We start from the raw sequence: 20200 nt of genomic DNA, 5'->3' as shown, positions 1-20200 counted from the left end.
CTTCACCAATGAGACTTGTCTTAAAGATGATGGGAAATCCACTGGATTGTAAGCAGAGATGTATCAGACTTATGTTCCCAAGAGCACACCCTAAGCTGTGAGAAGAAAGGACTAGAGGCGAGAGAGACTCGAGGCAAGATCAGTGGAGAGGCAAACACAGCATTCGAGGAAAGAAGAGATAAGGACCTCAAATAAGGTAGCAATAGTTGGGATGAAGCATGGAAAACAAATGCGAAAGCAATCTAGGCTAACGGTTCTGAACGGTAGACGGTGGTTCCCAAACTTGGCTGCGCGTTAGCATCACTTGAGGAGCTTTTCAAAATTCTGCCTCTCAAGTCTCACCCCAGACCGACTGAGTCAGCATCAGGATTTTGTAAAGATTACTGGGTAATTCCAAGGTGCAGCCAGGCTTGGGAACGACAGTGACGAGAAGAATAGCAAAGGAGTGGGCTGCAGGAAGAGGAAAGGTTCCCTTTTGAACACGTTACTTTAAGATGCCCGAGTCTAGCTAAACTTGGATGTCCAGCAGGCAGCCGAGTATAAAGTTCTAGAGCTTGGGGTAATTTAAACCAACCAGCATCCCTTGGGCAGTAACGACAACAGTCGGAATGGCCGATATTGATCGGCCGCCTGCCATGTGACAGGCACTTGTAAAAGTGCTTTTTCACACATTAACTTAACTCTCCCAGTAACTCAGTGAGGTTGGTACTGTTGTTATATCCATTTTACAGATGAGTGTTTTACATACATTACCCAAATCCAGCTCTCCCAACGATTTTATGAGGTTGGTGGCTGTCATTTCCCTGTTTTACAGATAAAGAAAGCAAAGTGGCAGATGCAAAGTAGTATGTCCAAAGCCACACAGTGAGGATTACAGAAAGACTCTGAAGACAGACATCTCTAACCACAATGACGTCTAAAGCCACAGCGGAGGTAATGCTGCCTAGGAAAACCTTCTGGAAAGAGGAGGCCAAGGCAGAAACTTGGAGAATAGCAATATTTAATGCATAGGCAGAGGAGGAAGCATCCAAAAAAGGAGGGGGAGGAACAGGGACACGTAGCAAAAACAAAACAAACAAAAACTATGAGAGTTCTGAGTTCCAAAGAGAAAGATTAAGATTAGCACCAAGAAATAATCCACAGATGGAGCAATGGGATGGTGGCTGGAGAGGCAGAACTGGAAGCCAGACCTTGGTGGGTTTGAATGGAGAAGGTAAAGAAATTATGATTTCTTTAGCCTATTCTTTTAAGAAGTCTGGCTATTAAAAGAAGGATAAAAAAGTAGTGACCACAGGGAGCCAGACGATCGAGAAGTTGTTTTTCTTTTCCTTTCTAAAAATGAGAGTAATCGAAGCACATTTGTATCCTAAGGGAAAAGAGCCACGTGACAAGAAAAGGTTGAAGTCTCAGAAGAGAAACAGGATATTGGATAAGTGAGGTCTTTGAAGAAGCTGCAGCTGTGGATGGGACGTGGACTTCTTTCCTTGATATGGGAAGAAAGGAGGCAACGTGGTTAACGTGGGCGAGTTTGTATAAAGGGGTAATAAGTACATGGAGTTGTTGCCCTACAGCTTTTATCACCTCCATCGTCTGCTTGGCAGGAGGAGAGAACATAATTTATTGCACTGTCTTTAACAAAAGCTTTGGTCTGCACCATATTAGGGGAAAAAATGACCTGTTCCTATACAATGATTAGGTTGAGAAGCATTATACTAGACCATGAAGGCTAGAACAGACCAGAAAAGAGAAAATCATGCCAGTTTGCCTATAAGAAGAGAGGGGTCACCTGAGTGGGTACTAGGACTCCAGATAAAAAGACAATAATGACATGAACCAGCCAAACAACAGGCAGGAGGAGAGCTGACGGTGATTACTCATCTTGATAGAGTAGCAATAATTTGCTACTAAGAACAGAAAAGTAAAAGTAGGTCCCTTTCCTAGTGAGTAGATTCTTCATCTGATTTTACTAAACACCCCACCCAACCGCAAACGTGTCCCTACACAAACCGGACTAATCCCTGGCTGAGTTCATCAAACAGAGCACAGAAATCCCTCCCCAGCTGCACATTTCAGTCATGCGAAATTCTAGCACGCCTACCTTTTCAGCAACTGTGCGCATTTCAGTTCCCGTATATGTAAATTTGGAGTCACTCCTTTTGCGGATAAATTAGGAGAAAAAAGGGAACAGTAAAACCTTAGCAGAGAGAAAGGAAAAGGAAGGAAAGTAAACTGAAGCTAGAACTGTACTCATACATCTGTGAGAAGCAGTCTGGGACGCATGCATAGGTGGCTGTGAGCCTGAAGGTTTTCACCGGCAAAGCTAAACTTCTAGAATCCTGGGAATTAAGGAGGTGGGCTTGAGAAGTACACGCTCGAAGTTAAATAAAAGTAACCCCAAGTTTTTACCATCTCAAGCATAGCATTCAAGCTTCTAGGGGTCTCTGAGATCAATCACTGTAGGGCTCACCACCGAGAGGCAGAAAGACAGAGAGATGGAGGAGCCGATTTAGATGGAAAAATAGATCAATAGGGGGAAATATCTCTTAATGCGCATATCACCTGCCACAAAGAAAATCATCAGTACTCGTTGTCATGTCGAGGGGGAGAGAACAAAAAAAAATATATCAAGCAAGAAAATGGAAAATAACAGCGCCATATAGGTCGACAAATTTCTACGTAAGAGCTTTCACAGATTCACTCCTCATCTTGGCTTCCCTCGACCGCATTTTTCACCTAAGGTCATGCATATCTCAACGGAAAATCCTACCAGGAAGTAAGGTGGATAGCAACCCTCAGGGCTGGGATGGGATGAATTCAAAGTGTATCACTGAGGGAGCTCCGGACTGATAATGGTTACTTAAAACACAACCCATACACAATCTTGCCAAACTCGGCATAATTCTGAGTTAATAATGACATGGAGACCAACAGATGAGTAAACAAATATAGTCTTACCTTGTGTCATCATTCAACTAGAGTGGGAAAGAGCAGAAAACATTATTGATCACATTACGCTTATTAGATGTACATGGATGCAGATTACACGAAAATTAAGTCATGTGTTCCTGCATGCCGGCATGAAACACTGGAGAATTCTTCCTTCGGACCGGAAACAACTAAGCTCCATTTCCTCATCGTCTTTCGCCCCATTGCACAACTTAATGCAGGGGAAACCTGTGCGTCTTTGAAGTCCTCTCCTCGCTTAGCTTGTCTGATACACTTAAAATGCGTCCTAGAGGGAAGACTGGAGGCGAGGCGAGGGGCCCCAACCGTGGTCGGCCGCTTCCTAAGACACTGATGTCCTACTGAGAGAGGAGGCGACTGAGGAATGCAAAGGAAGGGGCTTACAGAGATGACCGACTCGGGTGTCGCTTCCTGCAACACTATTATGCTAGAATGTCTTCCCGGCCTATCGCGGTTTCGGTCGATTTGGGTGATAACTGCAGATCTAAAGAAATGGCCAGAGACGCTAAGAAAAAAAAAAAAAGCAAGCCCTCCCCCTGCCCCCAGGCTTATGCGGGTCGCCGGGGGACTGCGGGGGCGCTTAAAAAGCGTCAAGCGACCGGAGGCTACGGGACCCCCGCGACAGGACCATCCGTCCAAGGATCTGAGCGCCTGGGGCCTCCGCAGCCCTGGACGCAGCCAGCACCCACCCGAGGACACGCTGGGAGTGCTGAGCAGGGTTCGGCCAGGCTAACTGACCTACTCACCTCCCCAATACACAGCCCCATCACCTCCTCCTTCTCTGTGCTCAGAGCGTGGTTGAGACACACGAGGAAAGCATCCGACTCCAGATGAACCGCCTGCACCGCCTGCACCACCTGCATCGCCATCTTGGTCCGACCCCGCTCCAGTCCGCCTCGGGCCCACTCGGGCCTGGCCAACCCCGAGCTCCAGCGCGCGGGTTCCGCGGGGGCGGGGCTTGGGGAGCGCGGGCGGGGCCGGCGCGGGGGCGGGGCTTGGGGCGGGGGCGGGGCGACCCGGCGGCACCTGGGAAACGCCCGCGCCGGTTTGGGCAGGCGTGGCCGTCGGGGCGGAGGGCGGAGGGCGGTGGCCGGCCGCGGACGGGGCGTCAGGCCGGGCGGCGGGGGCGGCAGGGAGGCGGTGCTCCCTGGCCGCAGGCGGACGTGGTCTGTCAGCGGCGCCCGGGCGCCCGGGCACGCGCCTCCCGAGCGCCGGCGCCCATTTTGCCCGCCCGCTGAGGAGAGCAGTACGCGGCCTACAGGCTCTGGGGACAGCCCTGAGGCGGCATCGCCGCGCGCGCCAGCCTCTGGAGCCAGGGGGACGCTCTTTTGAAATTCGGTCCTAAGCTAGTTGAGGTTTTATTTTATTTTGTTTTGTTTCCAAGTTACGGCCCCTGAATTTTGTACCACTCTCCCTGGACCACTTCCGGTTGCTGGCCCTTGCCTCGTAACTTCGGCTGGGGTGACCTCGGCCCCGGATGCCCCTCGGCTCGCCCCGGGCTCACGTCCCGATCCCGGCTTGACTGGCCCGGGGTGGGGGACCTGGAAGTTTTAGCCTCGCTGCTCTCGAGGCGGATTAATTAGCCCAAGAAACATTATATTCATGTGAGTAACCCTCTTGCAGAAACAGTGCTATACTGTGTCTGAAAAAGTATCACTCTTAAGCTTGGCTGCTGCTCCTTTCTTCAAAGGCTTTTACGTATCTGTTCGTTACAGGGAAGGGGATTGGGGGCCTTCGGGTTTGATTCAAGGTCGGATGTCTCCCGGTCGTTACCCACGATGCAAGTTTCCGCAGCTCTCCTTGTCTTGATATCAAACCTGGTGACATTCCGTGTCAAAGTAATTTTCTTTGGACGTCTGTCAAAGTACCCACGTCCCAACTCCCAAGGTTAGGAATTACACGTGGATCTTAGGAACGATTCTAAATCAAAGCAAAATATAAGCCGTGCCGCCTCCACAGCCCATCGGTGTTTGCGTGCGTTTGAGCTCGTTTTCTAGTCCCTGCGTGGTTTTGAAGCCGGGCAGACAGGGCAGTACTGGAAAGGGAACATTCCCAGGGGGCTACTTGAAGAGGTGTTGATGCTTTGCTCTTTTCTCCCAAGTCAGTTCCAACCCGTCTCCCCGCAGACAGGGCCCGCATCCAGAACTCTCTGTGATACGTATGCCAGCAACCTCCATTTTTGCCTAATGCTTAAGGATCACATGGCACATCTGTCCGTGATTGGTTTTGATGATGATGAAGCTTGGGAGAAATTTCAAGTGTGCAATCACACTGGACGCATCTAAATGTTCTCTTAACTTTCGACTTTGCACCGTATATTATTTTCGGTTCCTGTGTGTGGCCAGTATGCCCAGCCCTCACGGGGCAAGGATGGCTGTTCTTCTCATTATTATGTTTTAGTGGCGGGATGTTTTGAGTTTATATAAAGTGCCTTTAGGCACCTTCGAGAAGGAAAACACCTTTCGTTTGCTGTTGCTGTTATTCTCATATTCCAGAATGACATTCTCTAACTTTTATAATGCTGGTGGCTGCATTTTACAGCTCTAAATGTTTAATTGGAGTAGAAAAAAAAAACTATTAACATTTATGGCAAGCTTATTATGTGCTAGACCATCTACTAAGCATTTATATACTTGTGTGTGTAAACTGCCCCTAATTGGAATCAGGCGCTGCAACTTCCTAGCTGCGTGACCTCACGCGAGTTACCTAACTTCTCTGTGCCTTACCTCCCTCATCTTTTGCTGGGGGAGATAATAGTATCGGTCTAAGCAGGCGATTATTAAAGGAGTCAATACATATAAAACCCAATGGAAGTGCTACATAAGTGCTGACCGTTATGATCAATATGTTCTTTAATTCTCATATTACACTTCAGAAAACCGAGATGGAGACAGGTTAACTTGTCCAAGGTCACAAGACTAGTAAGTGACAAAATCAGGATTCACACGCAGACCAGGCTGACTCCAGGGCACACGTTCTCAGTAACTTCACCATTGTAATTGGATGAGTTTATTAACTGACTTCAAATGAAATAAGTGTATTCAACTGATCAATGCTTAAAAACTATTAAAACACCTGGAAATGAAAACAAACGATCCTTTTTTAAGAAGACACAAAGTAAGTCGTTCTGTAAAGGAAAATTAATGGTTTTACTTAGATTACTACCCAAAGAAGCCCTTCTCTATGGTATATCATCCGTTTACAATATAATTTACAAAATGCCTTGCTAAGAAATTATCTAGGCCAGTGTGGTCTCTGACTGTGGCATCAAGGTGACCCCCGTGGGGACAGTCTCTTTTAGTGCCTTCATAGATGGATAAAGCTATATAAACACTTTTAAAATCCATTTGAATTTGCAGCTGGTAGTGTTCCTTGAGCTGAGTGGAACAGGTTCATGTTCCGTGTATTGTATTGGACCTTGTACCTAAGTTTATCCTGACGTTTTAAGAGATTTGGCTTAGTTCAAGGCGTCCTGAATTTTGTGAACAAGTGTCATGTGCAGAAAAATGTTCCGTGGGCACATAAATTTGGGAAATGTTAACAAAATGAAGTTTCTTTACTGCATAACTTGCCAGGGCTTTGACTGTGTTAACGTGAGATTCCCAAACTTATTTGACCAAGAAAAAAGGAGCAAATGTTTCAAGAATCACATTTAGTGAAATGGTGTCCCATTCATACGACCTGTGATTTTTGTGGCCTTTGATCTGAATCCCTCTCACTCAGCCTTTGCTTTTCTAGGCTGAGAATGTCGGTTCATGTTCATACGACAGCTTCTCAGCCCCTCGATCACTGCAGTTGCCCTTCTCTGGGCCCTCATGCTCTCTGAGCGGTGGCAAACGCAAGTCCAGGGTCGTGTGCTGGGGTTTGTTCCCAGGCTCATCCTGCTGATGCCCAGCATGCTGGCCTTTCGGTCACAGCAGCACATCCCGTTGCCTTTCTTCTGGAAATATTTTGTAGTGATTCATAGGCCTCTTTGTAGTGAATCATAGTAACAGAGCATCATCTCCAACTTGTTTGCCCTCTGTTCCACTGGAATTATTTCCTTCTAATGTCAGCGTAACCCGTAACATTTTGCTTTTCATTCGAAACATTTAAACGTCAATAATGTTGGTTGTCGCTAGGACCTGTCTGTGAAGCCGAAATGGTCCCGAAACCCTTAACATTTGGAATCTGCTTTTTTAAAACCTTGGCCACGCTTCTTTTGTACTCGAAATCCAGACTTTAATATATTTTATTTTGGCATTAATATTTACTGGGATTTTGTATATCACTTCTTTCCAAAGCCCCGAGGAGGAAGAGAGGCAGAATAATTCTATCTGCTAAATAGAAAAAAAAATGGCTTTGAAAAATATATATATAGCTATATAATACCCAACACCCAGAGAATCAATTTCTACCCATGTCTGTGTGGTCTGTTCACCTTCTCTGTATCATTCCTGCTACTGAAGAGCTTATGTTCCTGTATTTGGGGAGAGACAGGATGTGAACTAAGCGGAGCAAACATGCAAGGCGATTTATAATCAGAGGCCAGAATAGGAGCTTTAGTTTAATCCAGTGCTGCAGTAATTACGGGAGGCATGACGTTCTCATGAAGAAGGCAGGCACCTGCACTCTGCCGGAATAGTTCTGACATGAACAGAGGCCTGGGGAGGTGTTGTAGGCAAGTGGAAAGCAAGATCGAAGGTGTGAGGCTAGAAATGAGCCTAGTATTGGGGGGAAAGTTTATCTCAAATACAGCGGGGGTGGTGCGCCTTGGAATTGGTGACAGATAGGATATAGCAACTGAATACGATGAAGTCCAAGATAACTCATAAGTTTTGAGTCTGCAGGATCAGGCGGGGTGGCACTGCCATTGAGAGAAACCGAGATTTGGTTAAGGAGAAGGGGTGGCCCTTCAGGTGAATGAAGTGAGAGAGCCCCGTACGACGGGACCTTACGATGGCTCAGAGTCAGGTCCGTTCAGGGTACAGTGGGCGAAGCCACTATGATATTCTTAAATTATTCCCTAAAATCAGACCATTTCTTACGTCTATAAAAGATATTTTGTACTTTCCTTTCAGGGAAGGTAAATTAATAGTGTTAACGAAAACAAATCAGACTCAGATTGTCGTCCTTGAAAAGGAGGCTTGGTTCAGCTCGGTTAGCGCTTTGTGGCGAACTTCGTCCTGGGCTGCATCACGCCGGGTCCTGGCAGCTCACTTGCTCTTGACGGTCTGGCTCGAGGGGAATACCTTCCCATCCTCTGCTGTGGTTCCTTTCCCACCTGATGGGAATAGGAGGCCTTTGTTTTGTGTGGCCGGTCCCCCAATGCTGTGGCACTGTGAGCCAGGTCCAAAGGATTCATTCCTACAAAACGCAGGTCAAGATGTGGCGAGGCCCCAAAATGAGACCCGGAGCTGGACAGAGGACCCTTGTGGGGTTAGAGCCGAGTCTGCCCGGGAGGTGGGCTTCTTCTACCCCTCTCAGAGGGCAGAGGGACTTTTCTGGCCTTCTGACTTGGGAGAGCAGAATTTAAGCCCACACTTCTACGGAAAACTGGGCTCCTGTAACATCCCGAGGCGTTATCACAATGAAACAAGAACCTAGGTGGATAGCTACCGCTTCCTCCCACTCAGCTCCGAATCACCATAATCCCCAGAGTCTGCTGCAGCTCAAAAACTCCATGAAGCTCCCTTACATCGTTTCCCTAACGTGAAACCCCCCTTCTGGAAATGCCCAGCTGCTATAAGTCACCTTTCTAAGTAAACTGACAAATAGGTCGTTCGCTCTTAAAACAACTTTTACTTTCAATTTAGAAAGCCATGCACGTGATCTGACCTTCACAGTCTTACCTTTGAAGTGGAAAGCGCTTGGCAGGGAGTTTTCCTCGGGGGATGTGGCATACACGTGTCTGCTCCACCGCGGTCCTGCCCAAAGAAGTGTGCCCTCAGGCACACCCGTGTGCACATTCTCTTGCTCAGGACGTTTGGTCAGACACTGCTGCGTGAACGCAGACTTGCGAGCACCGCCCAGCTTCGTGCAGTGCTAGTCCCGCATGTCCACGGGACTCCTGAGCTCCCCCGATTCCCGAGTGCTCCGTAGTGGCCCCGAGGCTCTGCCTGAGTGTCACTCCAGTGTCTCGCAGGGCGCTCCAGATGTCCTCGGCTCCGTTTAGGCTGTGCAGGTAGACATATGTGAGGTGTGGTTCTGGTTGGTGGTTGCTAGTACCAGGTCCCCTTGCTCACTGGTGAGTTCATTCAAACCGCAAAAGTCACACCTGTGTCCTGTGCGCGGGTGCTGCAGGCTTAGGTGGAGAAAAGCAGGGCTAGAATTGGAACTCAAGGCCCAGAATGTCAGGAGAGGATGTGGGGGCGCCACCCGATCACCTCTGGGTTCACCAAGAGGGTGTCTACCGCGACGAGTACCAGCGCACGTGGGTGGCCGTCGTGGAAGAGGTAACTGTTTCTACTTTGCTTATTTCTTTATTGATTTTGCTTTCAAGCAACTTGGTTTCTGACTAGGCTCGATTTCCTGAAGTCTTTGATTTTATTTTTGATCACTTCTTTCCATCAGGAGACGAGTTTCCTAAGGGCACGAGTCCAGCAAGTTCAGGTTCCCTTAGGTGACGCAGCTAGGCCAAGTCACCTTCTTACCTCCCAGCTACCTCTCATGTGGCAACTCTACCCTGAGGAGCGCTACATGGATAACAACTCTCGCTTGTGGCAGATCCAGCATCATTTAATGGTACACATGTCGCTTGATCATTTTCCATTGGATGGGGACTCTTACAGCAGAGTGCTCTATAAACTTTTCTTTTTCTGACAGGTCAGGGGAGTCCAGGAGCTGTTGCTTAAGCTTTTGCCTGATGATTAACCTGGTACGTATGTTCGTTTCTCCCCCGTGTCCCCTCTTTTTTTGCACGCTGTTCGGTCGTGGTGATTTTAATGATCCATTTTTTTTCCAGGTGCTGGAATTCTAGGAAGACATGCTCCTCTGTTCTGTTCAGTACATGGCAATCACTTCATCCACCACCGCAGTGCACCCACGTGTGGGCCTAGGGGAGGGAGTGGGTTGAAAAACTGCTCAAGAACACAGAAGTTTAGGAAGGGTCATGAAGAACACCGCGAGTGGAACTGCAGAGAGAGGGTTACGCAGGCAGAAAGCGAGTCAACAAAAGCACTTAGTCAGGATACGTAACTTGAAATTGACTCCTTTGGAAATTGCCGTAGAACCTTTAATGGACATCATCAGCTGGAACTGGGATCTGATGAATCCCACAAAAGTCAGCACCTGCTACAGAACACATGCTCTGATCACCAAGGACTTGGTACTGATTTAGAGAGAAGAGAGCAGCTCCTAGCAGCATCAACATCTATTGGTCGCTTATTTGCCCTGCAGCAGTCCTCCTGCCTTCCCTCCTCCCACCCTGTAAATATCCTAGGTTTTGCTCCAGTGTTTCCCATCCCAGTACTGACCTAGCTTGGATCTACTGAGAACGTAGGGGGCTCTGGAAAAAAGGAAAAGGAAAAAAAAAAAAAGGAGGTTATTTGCATTAATGAAATTAGCTACAAAGGCTCCTGGGCCTTTTTCCTTTCTGAAATTGTGTCTTCAAATTATTGGAAGTTGCTGATCAAATTCATGGGCACTTAAATTTATTCTCTGGTCACAGATATTTTGAATAAGTCGGTTTCTGTACGAGCTCCGGAAAACGTCTTAGCTGCTTGAAGAGCACCTTTCTCAGGAAGTAATAGCAGCGAGCATCGCTGATTTTCCTAGGAAAGCATTTACTACCTGATAAAGAATTCCCCGAGTTAAAAGAGTTATAACAGTTTATATCCATTAAGAACCTTAGTTGTACTTTTTAAAAATCTTGGGAATAATAGCTACCGTGTAGCGAGGCCTTCCTGCCTTCCAGGCACTATTCTATGCACTTTATCACATTTAATCCTTCCATCAATGCTGTGAGGTAGGTATGATCCCCATTGTATACACAAATAATAAGGAAAAAGGCTCAAGGAGTTTAATCATTTACCGAGGGTGGTTTTGTGAATGACAGCGGGGCAGTGGGCAGGCCCTTCAGGCTGCGGCGTCGGCTCCTCTAGCCCAGTATTGGTTTACAGTATTCGAGACGAGTTGATTGAATTCAAGGGTTTTTTGTTCCATGTAAAGCTATTTATATCTTCCAAAGCAAATGAAATGGACATTATAAAAATACAGTTGATTCATCCTACGAATGGGCAGAGTATTTTTTAGTGTAATTGTCTTCTAGCTGTTGGAAGGGCATACTGCTTGCCTCTGAAGAGAATTCCTTCTAGAGGGGCTTTAAAGTTGTTATGGATAAAAGACAAAATAAAAATCGTTTTTCTTATTTTAGTTTTCTGGAATGCTGCGGAAGGATCCGTGCCAGAAACAAGCCTGTGAGATACAGAAATGTTTACAAGGTACTATGTTCAAGGCTTTTTTATATTTTTCCATTTTATAAGAGACCAGTTGTTCCTTTTATCAACAAACTCTATTAACTGCTTTCAGAATGTAATATTTCCGTAACTTATCCTGAAGACCCTTCTCACCGCATTACCAAAGATGCAGAAAATAAAATGGGATCTAAGCTTGGGGTTTACAATCCTGGTTGTACAGTAGAATCTCCTGGAGAGCTTTGAAAACTTGCCGGGGTCAGGTCTGGGCAGGAATCGGTCTAAAAAGCTAAGCAGTGATTCTAATGTGCAGCCGGAGTTGAGAATGACTAAGCTCACCGAAGTCCTTTTTTAAAAAGACTGGGTTTAAAACGGGTTCGTTATACTTCACTGTGGCTGACAACTCACTTTCCAAAAGCAATCAGGTGAGAAGGTGCGGTGTTGAAAATACAATTGGAATTCGGGTTGCCAAAGTCAGCAACGAACTTTAAAGGCACAAGTGAATCTCAAGCAAAGCATATTTGAGGTGGTTCGTCCATTTTGTTTTAAATCAGCCAATAAGTTTGACCAAGTGCCAGAGGATTTTCAAATCAGTGAATGATTATTGGCAGGAACAAACAGAAAAAGCTACAAGACCCTCTGAATCGGAAAGCTGACTTTGGATAATTTTTTTCCCATTATTAAAGTACAATAATAGAGACGGATGCCCATGAAAATATAGAAAGGAAGGAAAAATGTTGAGTTCACCCAAAGACCCAGCACCAGAGAAAACCCTTGTTTGTATACTTCCTCTGACTTTTTTTTAAAATCTATTTATTTTAATTAGTTGCAAGTATACAGTACATCGGTTAGACATCTATGTAGTTCGTAAAACGATCCCCCCAATTGCTCCCTCCCTCCCCTGACCCTCTACTTAGCCATCATACTAATGCTGACTGCATTCCCCATGCCGTGCTCCCCATCCCCGTGACCATCCATCAGCTACTAATTTGTACTTCTTTAACCCTTCACCCCATTCTCCCAGCCCCTCAACACCCCTCCCCTCTGTCTTCCACCAAATTGTCCACTGTATTTGTGAGTCTGTTTTTGATTAGTTTGTTCTTTTTATTCCTTAGATTCCGCATATAAATGAAATTGTATCGTGTTTGCCTTTCTCTGATTTAAATACCCTCTAGGTCCATCAGAGCGATATCTTTTTCCACCCCGTTCCTTTTAGTCTGTGTGCGTTTTAATCTGAAGTGAGTCTCTTGTAGGCAGCATGTAGGGGTCTTGTTTTCTTATCCATTCAGCCACTCTGTATTTTGGTTGAAGCACTTAATTCTTTTCCATTTGAGGTACTTATTAATAGAAATGTAGTTGTTACCATTCTTTATTCATGTTTTTGACACACGTTTTTCTTCTTAAAGGAGTTCCTCCAACATTTTCTGTAATGCTAGCTTGGTGGTGATAAGTTCCTTTAGCTTATTTTTTGTCTGGGAAGCTCTTTATCTGTCCTTCAACTCTAAATGATAGCTTTGCTGGATAGATTATTCTTGGTTGTAGATCCTGGGTCTTCATCCTGTCGAATATGTTTTGCCAAGCCCTTCTGTCTTGCATAGTTTCTTTTGAGAAATCAGCTGCGAGTCTTATGGGTGTTCCCTTATAAGTAAATATCTGTTTTTCTCTTGCTGCTTGTGATATTCTTTCTTCGTATTTAACCTTTGGCATTTTAAGTGTGATGCGTCTTGGTGTGGGCCTCTTTGGATCCCTGATTTTTGGAATTCGCTGAGCTTCCTGGGGTTTTATGTCCATTTCCTTCACCAGGTTAGGGAAGTTTTCCATCATTATTTCTTCAAACAGCTGTTCAACATCTTGATTTTCGTCAGTTACGCCAATCAGACAGATATTTGGAGCCTTAATAGTGTCCCATATGCTCCTTAAATTATTTTTATAGTCTTGACATCTTACCTCTTGCCATTCCGATTGAGTGTCCTTGGCTTTCCCATCCTCTAGGTAGGGCATTTGATCCTTTTCTTTATTCACTCTGTTTATTCCTTTATTTATTCCATTTAATATACTTCTCATCTCAGCTAATGTGTTCTTCATTTCAGACTGCTTCCTTTTTATAATTTTCATTTCCGTTTTCATGTTTTTTAATCTTCGTTGAAGTTCTCGCTGAATTTATCTACACTTCCCAAAAGTTCACTGAGCATCTTTATAACCAGTGTTTTGAACTCTGCATCTGTGAGATTACTTGGGTCCATTCTATCTGGATCTCTGTTCTGTTCTCTCTTATGGTTTCTGCTTCTTTGTCTTTCCATTTTGGCGGCCTTTCCGTGTCTGTTTCTATGTACTAAGCAAAGCTCCTAAGTCTCCCGGTCTCATTAGTGTGGATTTGTGAAGTCGGTGTCCAGTGGCACAGTCCTGAGAGGGGTTGAGCTGCAGGCCAAGTTTAGCCCTCGCCTGTGCCCCTCTGGGGCCACCTGTTAAGATTCAGCCAGCAATCCACAGATGCTGTGCTTATCGTTGCCTCAAGAGGCCATGCCAGAGACTGAGGTCAGCTGCCACTAGCATGAGTCTAGGCACTGCTCAGCAAGGAGCACCTAACTGGCCGAGGACACACGTGGATGTGGCTTGGGTGGGGCCCGAGTCGGAGGAGGCAGGGTTTCAGGGAATCCTCTGGGCGGAGCGAACTCTGTTATCCAGTTTGATGACATCACGGCTGTGGCAGCGCTGTGTCCTCGCACTGGGAGGAGAGGGCTCAACAGGGAACATTGGATACCCCTGGCACTTCTGTACCGAGCGAGTCTCGCCTCAGCCCTCACCGCGACCATGTCTCCCTGTAAGTCCCTGGTGCCCCCTGCATGCGGCCGAATCGGCACTGGTGCTCAGAGCGAGCAGGTCCGTCACCGCGACAATCCGCTCGTGGACGCGGCCCCCGTAAGAGGCGTCCGCCGCTGCGGCTGTCACTGCTGCTGTCACTGCCGCAGCCTCCGTCACACTCAGCCACTCGGGACCAGGCAGCCCCACATCCTCTCCCCATCCTACCTTCTGCCGTTGCAAGGTGCTTTCTTGGATTTCTCCCTAGTTGTATGGCTTGTTCCTCCAGATCCCAGGTGATTTGTTCTTGCCGCTGCTCCTTGTTTCTGTCACAACTTTGATTTGGTCGCCAGGGGGATGAACAGAGACTCTATCATCTACACCACTTTTTTTTCCTCTGTGTACTTCCTTTGACTTTTAACTTTCATCTTGGACTTGTCATTTTATGATAAAATAAGCAGTATCTTATACAATCTTTTCATCTAAAAAGTCACTGTACAGTAATGTCATTTTATTCATCCCTTTCTTCCCTTCCTCTAAATTTAAGAGAAATGACAAATCTTTTTCACAGTCGACTTATTATCCCAGATAAGTTTTTAAGCAGTGTGAGTTAGCAGGCCATGGCTACAGGAGAACAGCAATGGAGCTGGCGCTGGTCACACCCCGTGCTATGGCAGGGCCGAGGACTGCCGGGACCAGGAGTTCGCAGAAAGCTTTCCCTGGCGGACACGCACACTCGAAAGGGCTGTAAACATATGAAGCCACTTAACCCTTTCATCCAGGAGGTGTGTGCTGCTGTGAGCCCCACGTTAGAGGTGGGGAGTCAGCGCAGGTTAGGTAACTTGTCCGGGGTCACACAACTAGCAAGGGTTACAGTGAGGATTTGAATCCCTTCAGCCTGGCTCCAGGCCTGGACTCGGCCACCTGGCTGAGCTCTCTTTCTAGTTAGGATCGTCGCTCCTTTCCTGGGCTAATTACCCCATCTTAGTATTGAGGGCAGCCACCTTAACTGTACGCAAAACAATGCATGGGGTCTCTGCACTTTTCTAAGTCACCGAATGATCAAAGGAGTTTGTGACCAACAAAGGTGGGGGAAGGGCATAAAAAGCACTGCCCCGGACAAGACTTAATTACGATTCTAGAACAATGGGAACGTTACCAGCTTTGACGGTGTCTAAGTACTGGCAGAGGGGACATGGAAGAGTGGCACCGGTCTCATGACGTGGGCAGTCCACGTTACTGTCTCTAGTTCAGAGAAGATCAGGGGGCATAAGTCCATAGCGTGTGTAAATGTCTTACCACTGTGCTGTACACCTGAAACCAATATAATACTGAATGTCGACTAATTGAAAAATAAAAACATTAAAATTGAAATGAAAAACTAAAAAGAAAACACTGCCCTAGAAAAAGGCACAGAAGCTATTAACTCAGCCTTAAAGAAAAGGAGATGATGTCTAAAAATACCTTCTGACTACTTTGTAAATCACACTTTTCTGATGAACCCGCCGACCGGTCTCTAAGTCAGGAGGAAGTCAGTGGCCTGGGTGCGTCCTTCCTCTCTGCGGGTCTGTGGATGCGGTGAGGTGAGCAGTGGGACGCACTGCTCTGACTCTCCCTGGGCCTTAGTCCTATGAGATTGTGACGAGGTCTGCCTGTCTGTCTTTCAGCCAACGACTACAGGGAATCTAAGTGTCAGGCTGTCATCCAGGAACTGCGTAAGTGTTGCGCTCGATATCCCAGGGGAAGATCGCTCGTCTGTTCGGGATTTGAGAAAGAAGAGGCAGAAAAGCTGACACCGAAGTCCGCATCGAAGTCCAGTTCTGCCGAGAAGCCACGTGCTGCATCGCGGTTCCACCAAGCGAGTTTTGTTTATCCTCCTGACTCTTCAGGCCAGGTAGCAGCAAGTATCGAATGAAAAAGTCAACTATAAAAGTTAGTAAATATGCCAACTATGCAGAACAGATAGAATAATATTAAACAAATATGTAGACTGTAATAAAAAAACAGCTGCTAAAATAAACCCGTTAAGTGAACATTTCTTGGTTTGCTACTCGTGATCGCGTCGCTTAGAAGAAATAGGTATTTGGTCTTTGTCTCTGTTCCCGGCACAGAGCTCCCAAAACCCTTTGAGATCTCCTAACTGATAAGAGAAATAAAGGTGTCTTTTGTTACATCAGTAAGGTTACTTTTGAAAAGCCCCTAGTAATCCATGGATGGGGGCCGGTTGTCAGGGGAACCGACCACATGACGAGTGGGAACTTTTGGTCCCCACCCCGACTTCTGGGGAGGGCAGAGGGCTGCAGAAGATTGAGTTCAATCGCCAGTGGCCAATAACTTAGCCAATCATGCCTGTGTGATGAAGTCTCCATGAAAACGAAAAGGATGCGGAGCCTGGCGGACCTTGCCCTGAGTACCTCTGCATTTAACTGTTCATCTGTCTCCTTTATAATCTCTTTTCTAATGAACTGGTAAGTGTTTAAGGAAATGTTCCTCTGGGTTCTGTGGGGCCCTCTAGTAAATTAATCGAACCCAAGGACAGTATCTTTGGGAACCTCAGACTTACAGGCTGTCGGTCAGAAGCACGTGTGACAATCTGGACTTGCAATAGGCATCTGAAGTGGGGGTGGTCTTGTGGGACTGAGCCCTTAGCCTGTGGGGTCTGACACTAACTCCAGGTGGAGAGAGTCATAATTAAATTTGTAGGACACCCAGTCAGTGCCCCCCAAGAATTAGAGAATTGCTTGGGAAAAAAACAGACGTAGGTGTACTAATGTATTTCTTAAAGGCTGTTGGATATACGTGTTGATGAATTCCTTAGCCTTTGAGTCCAGACTACTAGTGTCATTCAAAAACTCAAGTCAAATGAGGTATATGGTAGGTGAAGAGTCACCCTTCCAGAGTCAGCGATCGAGACCTTTCATAGACTACCTGCTAAATTCGAAGGTTTCTCTAACCCAACCCCATACCTGTTGTATTTCCAATAATTTTGAGCAAGGTGTCTTCCCTAATGCAAGTAAGAGCATTTCTTTCTGCTTTTGCATTCCCACCACGGTGCCCGGCCAGAAGGCACGCAATATTTGTTCAATAAGTAGTAGGAAAGGCATAGGAATGATTCTTGTAATGTTTAATGACCCCCAACTTATTGTGAGAACCAAAAAAAAAAAAAACCCTTTATCGGAAGTCAGGCAGGCAGCAATGGAATTAGAATTCTTAGGTGATTTATCTACTCTTTATATCCTTAACATCGAAACCTATTACAGCGGATCCCAGTGTTAATATGAGGCCGCCAAAGGAAGCCTGGTGACAGCTGTCAGTGACTTCGTTTAGTAGATGGGGGGTGGGGTGGGGGTGACAGTATCAAACAGGCCATTTGCTTTCCTCAAACGGGTGTTAGAACCATCACTCCACCCTGCCCCACCCCCCGACCCCCAAAAAAGAAAAAGATGACTTTCTAAGCAAGAGCAGAAACAAATTCTGATCGGTTCCAGTCTTAGTCTATTCTGGCCATTATAACAAAATACCACAGATGGGGGGTGGGGGAGGGGCTTACAAACGAGACATTTATTTCTCGCAGCTCTGGAGGCTGGAAGTCCAAGATCAAGGCACTGGCAGACTCAGAGTCTGGTGCGGACCCACTTCCGGTTCAGAGAGCGCTGTCTTCTCACGCTGTCCTCACGTGAAAGGGAACAGGGAGCTCTCTGAGGCCTCTTTTATAAGGGTTCCAACCCCATTCGTGGGAGCCACAGCCCCGTGAACTAAGCACCCCCCAAGGCCCCACGTCCTGATACCACCGCCTTGGGGGTTAGGATGTCAACATGCGAATTTGGAGGGGACACAAACATTCAGTCCGTAACAGAGAGGACCCTTCCTCGCCTCTTCCAGCATGCTACAAAAAGCCTCCAGGGCTGTGAAGGGACAGCAATGGTCCCTGATGTTGAAATACCTTTATTATTTGAGAGCAAGTATTCTTTTTTTTTTAGGCAAGGCAACCCTTGATTGACCTCACGGATTGTAAGGACCTTGTCAGCTTACAATCCCTTATATTTTTATTTTTTACGCCTCCAGCACCTGGTCTTCCTAGGTGGTCTCCCATCCAAGTACTAACCAGGCCCGACCCTGCTTAGCTTCTGAGATCCGACGGGATCGGGCTTGTTCAGGGTGGCGTGGCTGTAGACCCTTCCTGTCTTTAAACTCAGTCCTGTCTCGGTTTAAATCAACATGGATTGGCAGACATGGATGTAAATCTTATTCTTCCTGTGACATACAGAAAAATAAAATAGCCTCAGAGAAGCTTAACATTTACTGAGTGTTCTTTCTGCGTTAGGGACCTTGATTAGAACTGGGAAGGTGAGAACTCTGATCTCCTCCTGCATTTTAGAGACGAAAAAGCCCCTAAGTAGGCTCTTAGTGATGCTAAGTTTAATCACTTGGTTAACGAGTGACTGACATACCTCTCAGCTGGAAAGGCTGTTTTTCCTTTGTAATGTGTGCGGTGATATGTTGGTGCCCCATGGATATCCCACAATCGGTCACCCCTTAGCTTTAGCATCCACTGCTGACAAGAGCCCCTGCTCTACCGTGCGACAATTCTCTTCCCGGCATCCACTCCACACGATTCCTGTAAAATTTAATAAACTGTAATGTTACACTTGTGTTCAGTGTCTGAAGTTGTACACCACTTAAAAGGCTTAACGGGTCTGTTAAGTAGTCACTTTTAACAGCAGAATTTTAATTTTCTTAGCGCCAGCTTCCATATCTGTATTTCAGCGGCTTTCGACTTTGGCTGCTCATTAGAAACACCTGAGGCATGTGACAAACTCAGGCTGCCCCGGTGGTACCCCAGGCCGGTGAAATCAAGTGTCTAGAATGACAGCCAGGTGTCAGCAGTTTGAAAAATTCCAAAGGTGACGCCCCTGTGCCAGCAAGGAGAACCTCCACTCTCAATAATCCTAGTGGCATTTCTTACCATTTCAAATTCACAAAGGTAGACGCTCTGGGTCAGTCAATAAAACTTACAGTTTTAGAAAAATATGGGAAAAGTGCGACACTTTGGTTTTTTTTTTTTTTTTAGAAAAATAGTGCTCTTAAAAGTCATGATTCCTTAAGAAGCCAACATCACAGACGTAAGCTGCATCATAGGATTTCTGGGGAATTGGGTCCACAATAAGATATATTTTCTGCTCAGTTCTGCAAGAGGCCACCGTGACATTGCATAAGTGATTAAGAAGGTGCCATTCCGGGAGCGCATGACAAAGAAACAAAGCTGATAAGTCGGTGGAGGGAGCAGAGAGGGCAGCAATCTAATTTTGCCTATAGGGTCTAAACTGGCCTTGAGTTTCTCTCAGAGAAGAAACTGAGATCGTCACCAAACATGAATGACACCTAAAAATGTCAAACCCATCCCTATGTCACATTTTTTTTTCAACCAGAGATTTATTGTTATTTCTCCAAACTATACAAAAGTAGAAGTTTCAAATAAGAGCCCAATCATGAGTCATGTCCATCTTTCTGGCGAATATCAAACGAAAAGATGCTAGAACATTCTTACAATAGTTAACTACACAGTAACTGCATTTCCAAACCACAAGCACTCACTCTAGGAGTAGGTTAGCTACAAATATGGAAGATTCATTCCTTCAAGAAAAATGAGTAAAGGAAGGAGGGAGAAAGAGGGGTATATAGGTAGGGGTGAGGGAGGGAGAGAGGGAGCACGAACATGAATAAACCAATTCCTTCTTCTCTCTTATGTGCTAATGTGAAAAAAATCGCCATGTGGGAATGCTGTTAAGCAATTTTATTACTCAATAAAACATGTGAAACCGGAAAACCAAAAAGAAATGTCCTCCAACTTTAATCACGTCCTATCTCGTGCCAGCATCCATGAGGCGGTGAGTGCCCAGGTCCAGGAGGGAGGACTTTCACCTGAGTTGTAGGCCAGGTGTGTGTGTGGGGGGCGGGGGTTGAGCCCGCCATCCCCCCACCCCAACTCCGCGGGCCTGTAGCTGAATGTCCGAGGCTGAGTGGTGAGAATTTGAAGCAAACAA

The 20200-nt window shown here is 46.3% G+C and overlaps 3 protein-coding genes and 1 pseudogene across 4 annotated transcripts in view; 2 read left to right on the top strand and 2 right to left on the bottom strand.

Moving 5' to 3' along the window:
* BRCC3 (BRCA1/BRCA2-containing complex subunit 3) overlaps positions 1 to 3904 on the bottom strand; it is a 51313-nt gene extending 47409 nt beyond the window's left edge. The window contains exon 1 of the mRNA XM_023520659.1: positions 3711 to 3904. Coding sequence (XP_023376427.1) covers positions 3711 to 3833 — 123 coding nt within the window. The 5' untranslated portion in view covers positions 3834 to 3904. The remainder of the gene's footprint in view (positions 1 to 3710) is intronic.
* Positions 3905 to 4375: 471 nt separating this feature from the next.
* CMC4 (C-X9-C motif containing 4) lies at positions 4376 to 16189 on the top strand. 2 transcript variants are annotated; one of them, XM_011375577.2, is made up of 3 exons: positions 4376 to 4568; positions 11318 to 11384; positions 15824 to 16189. In XM_011375577.2, the coding sequence occupies exons 2-3, from the start codon at positions 11327 to 11329 to the stop codon at positions 16069 to 16071; spliced, it is 306 nt and encodes a 101-aa protein (XP_011373879.1). In that variant the 5' UTR covers positions 4376 to 4568; positions 11318 to 11326; the 3' UTR covers positions 16072 to 16189. The 2 variants fall into 2 exon arrangements, with proteins under 2 accessions (XP_011373879.1, XP_011373880.1); XM_011375578.2 differs by lacking the exon at positions 4376 to 4568 and adding an exon at positions 10245 to 10371.
* On the top strand, positions 4430 to 10543 carry MTCP1 (mature T cell proliferation 1). Its single transcript, XM_011375576.2, has 5 exons — positions 4430 to 4568; positions 9247 to 9398; positions 9517 to 9687; positions 9769 to 9820; positions 9908 to 10543. The coding sequence occupies exons 2-4, from the start codon at positions 9294 to 9296 to the stop codon at positions 9814 to 9816; spliced, it is 324 nt and encodes a 107-aa protein (XP_011373878.1). The 5' UTR covers positions 4430 to 4568; positions 9247 to 9293; the 3' UTR covers positions 9817 to 9820; positions 9908 to 10543.
* Positions 16190 to 18212: 2023 nt separating the features above from the next.
* Positions 18213 to 18331, bottom strand: LOC111729679 (annotated as a pseudogene).
* Between the last annotated feature and the right edge of the window lie 1869 nt (positions 18332 to 20200).

The sequence above is a fragment of the Pteropus vampyrus genome, unplaced genomic scaffold, assembly GCF_000151845.1.
Source record: "Pteropus vampyrus isolate Shadow unplaced genomic scaffold, Pvam_2.0 Scaffold275, whole genome shotgun sequence".
Lineage (NCBI taxonomy): Eukaryota > Metazoa > Chordata > Mammalia > Chiroptera > Pteropodidae > Pteropus > Pteropus vampyrus.
The sequence above is the reverse complement of the archived record's forward strand: the minus strand, read 5'-3'. Positions and strand labels throughout refer to the sequence as shown.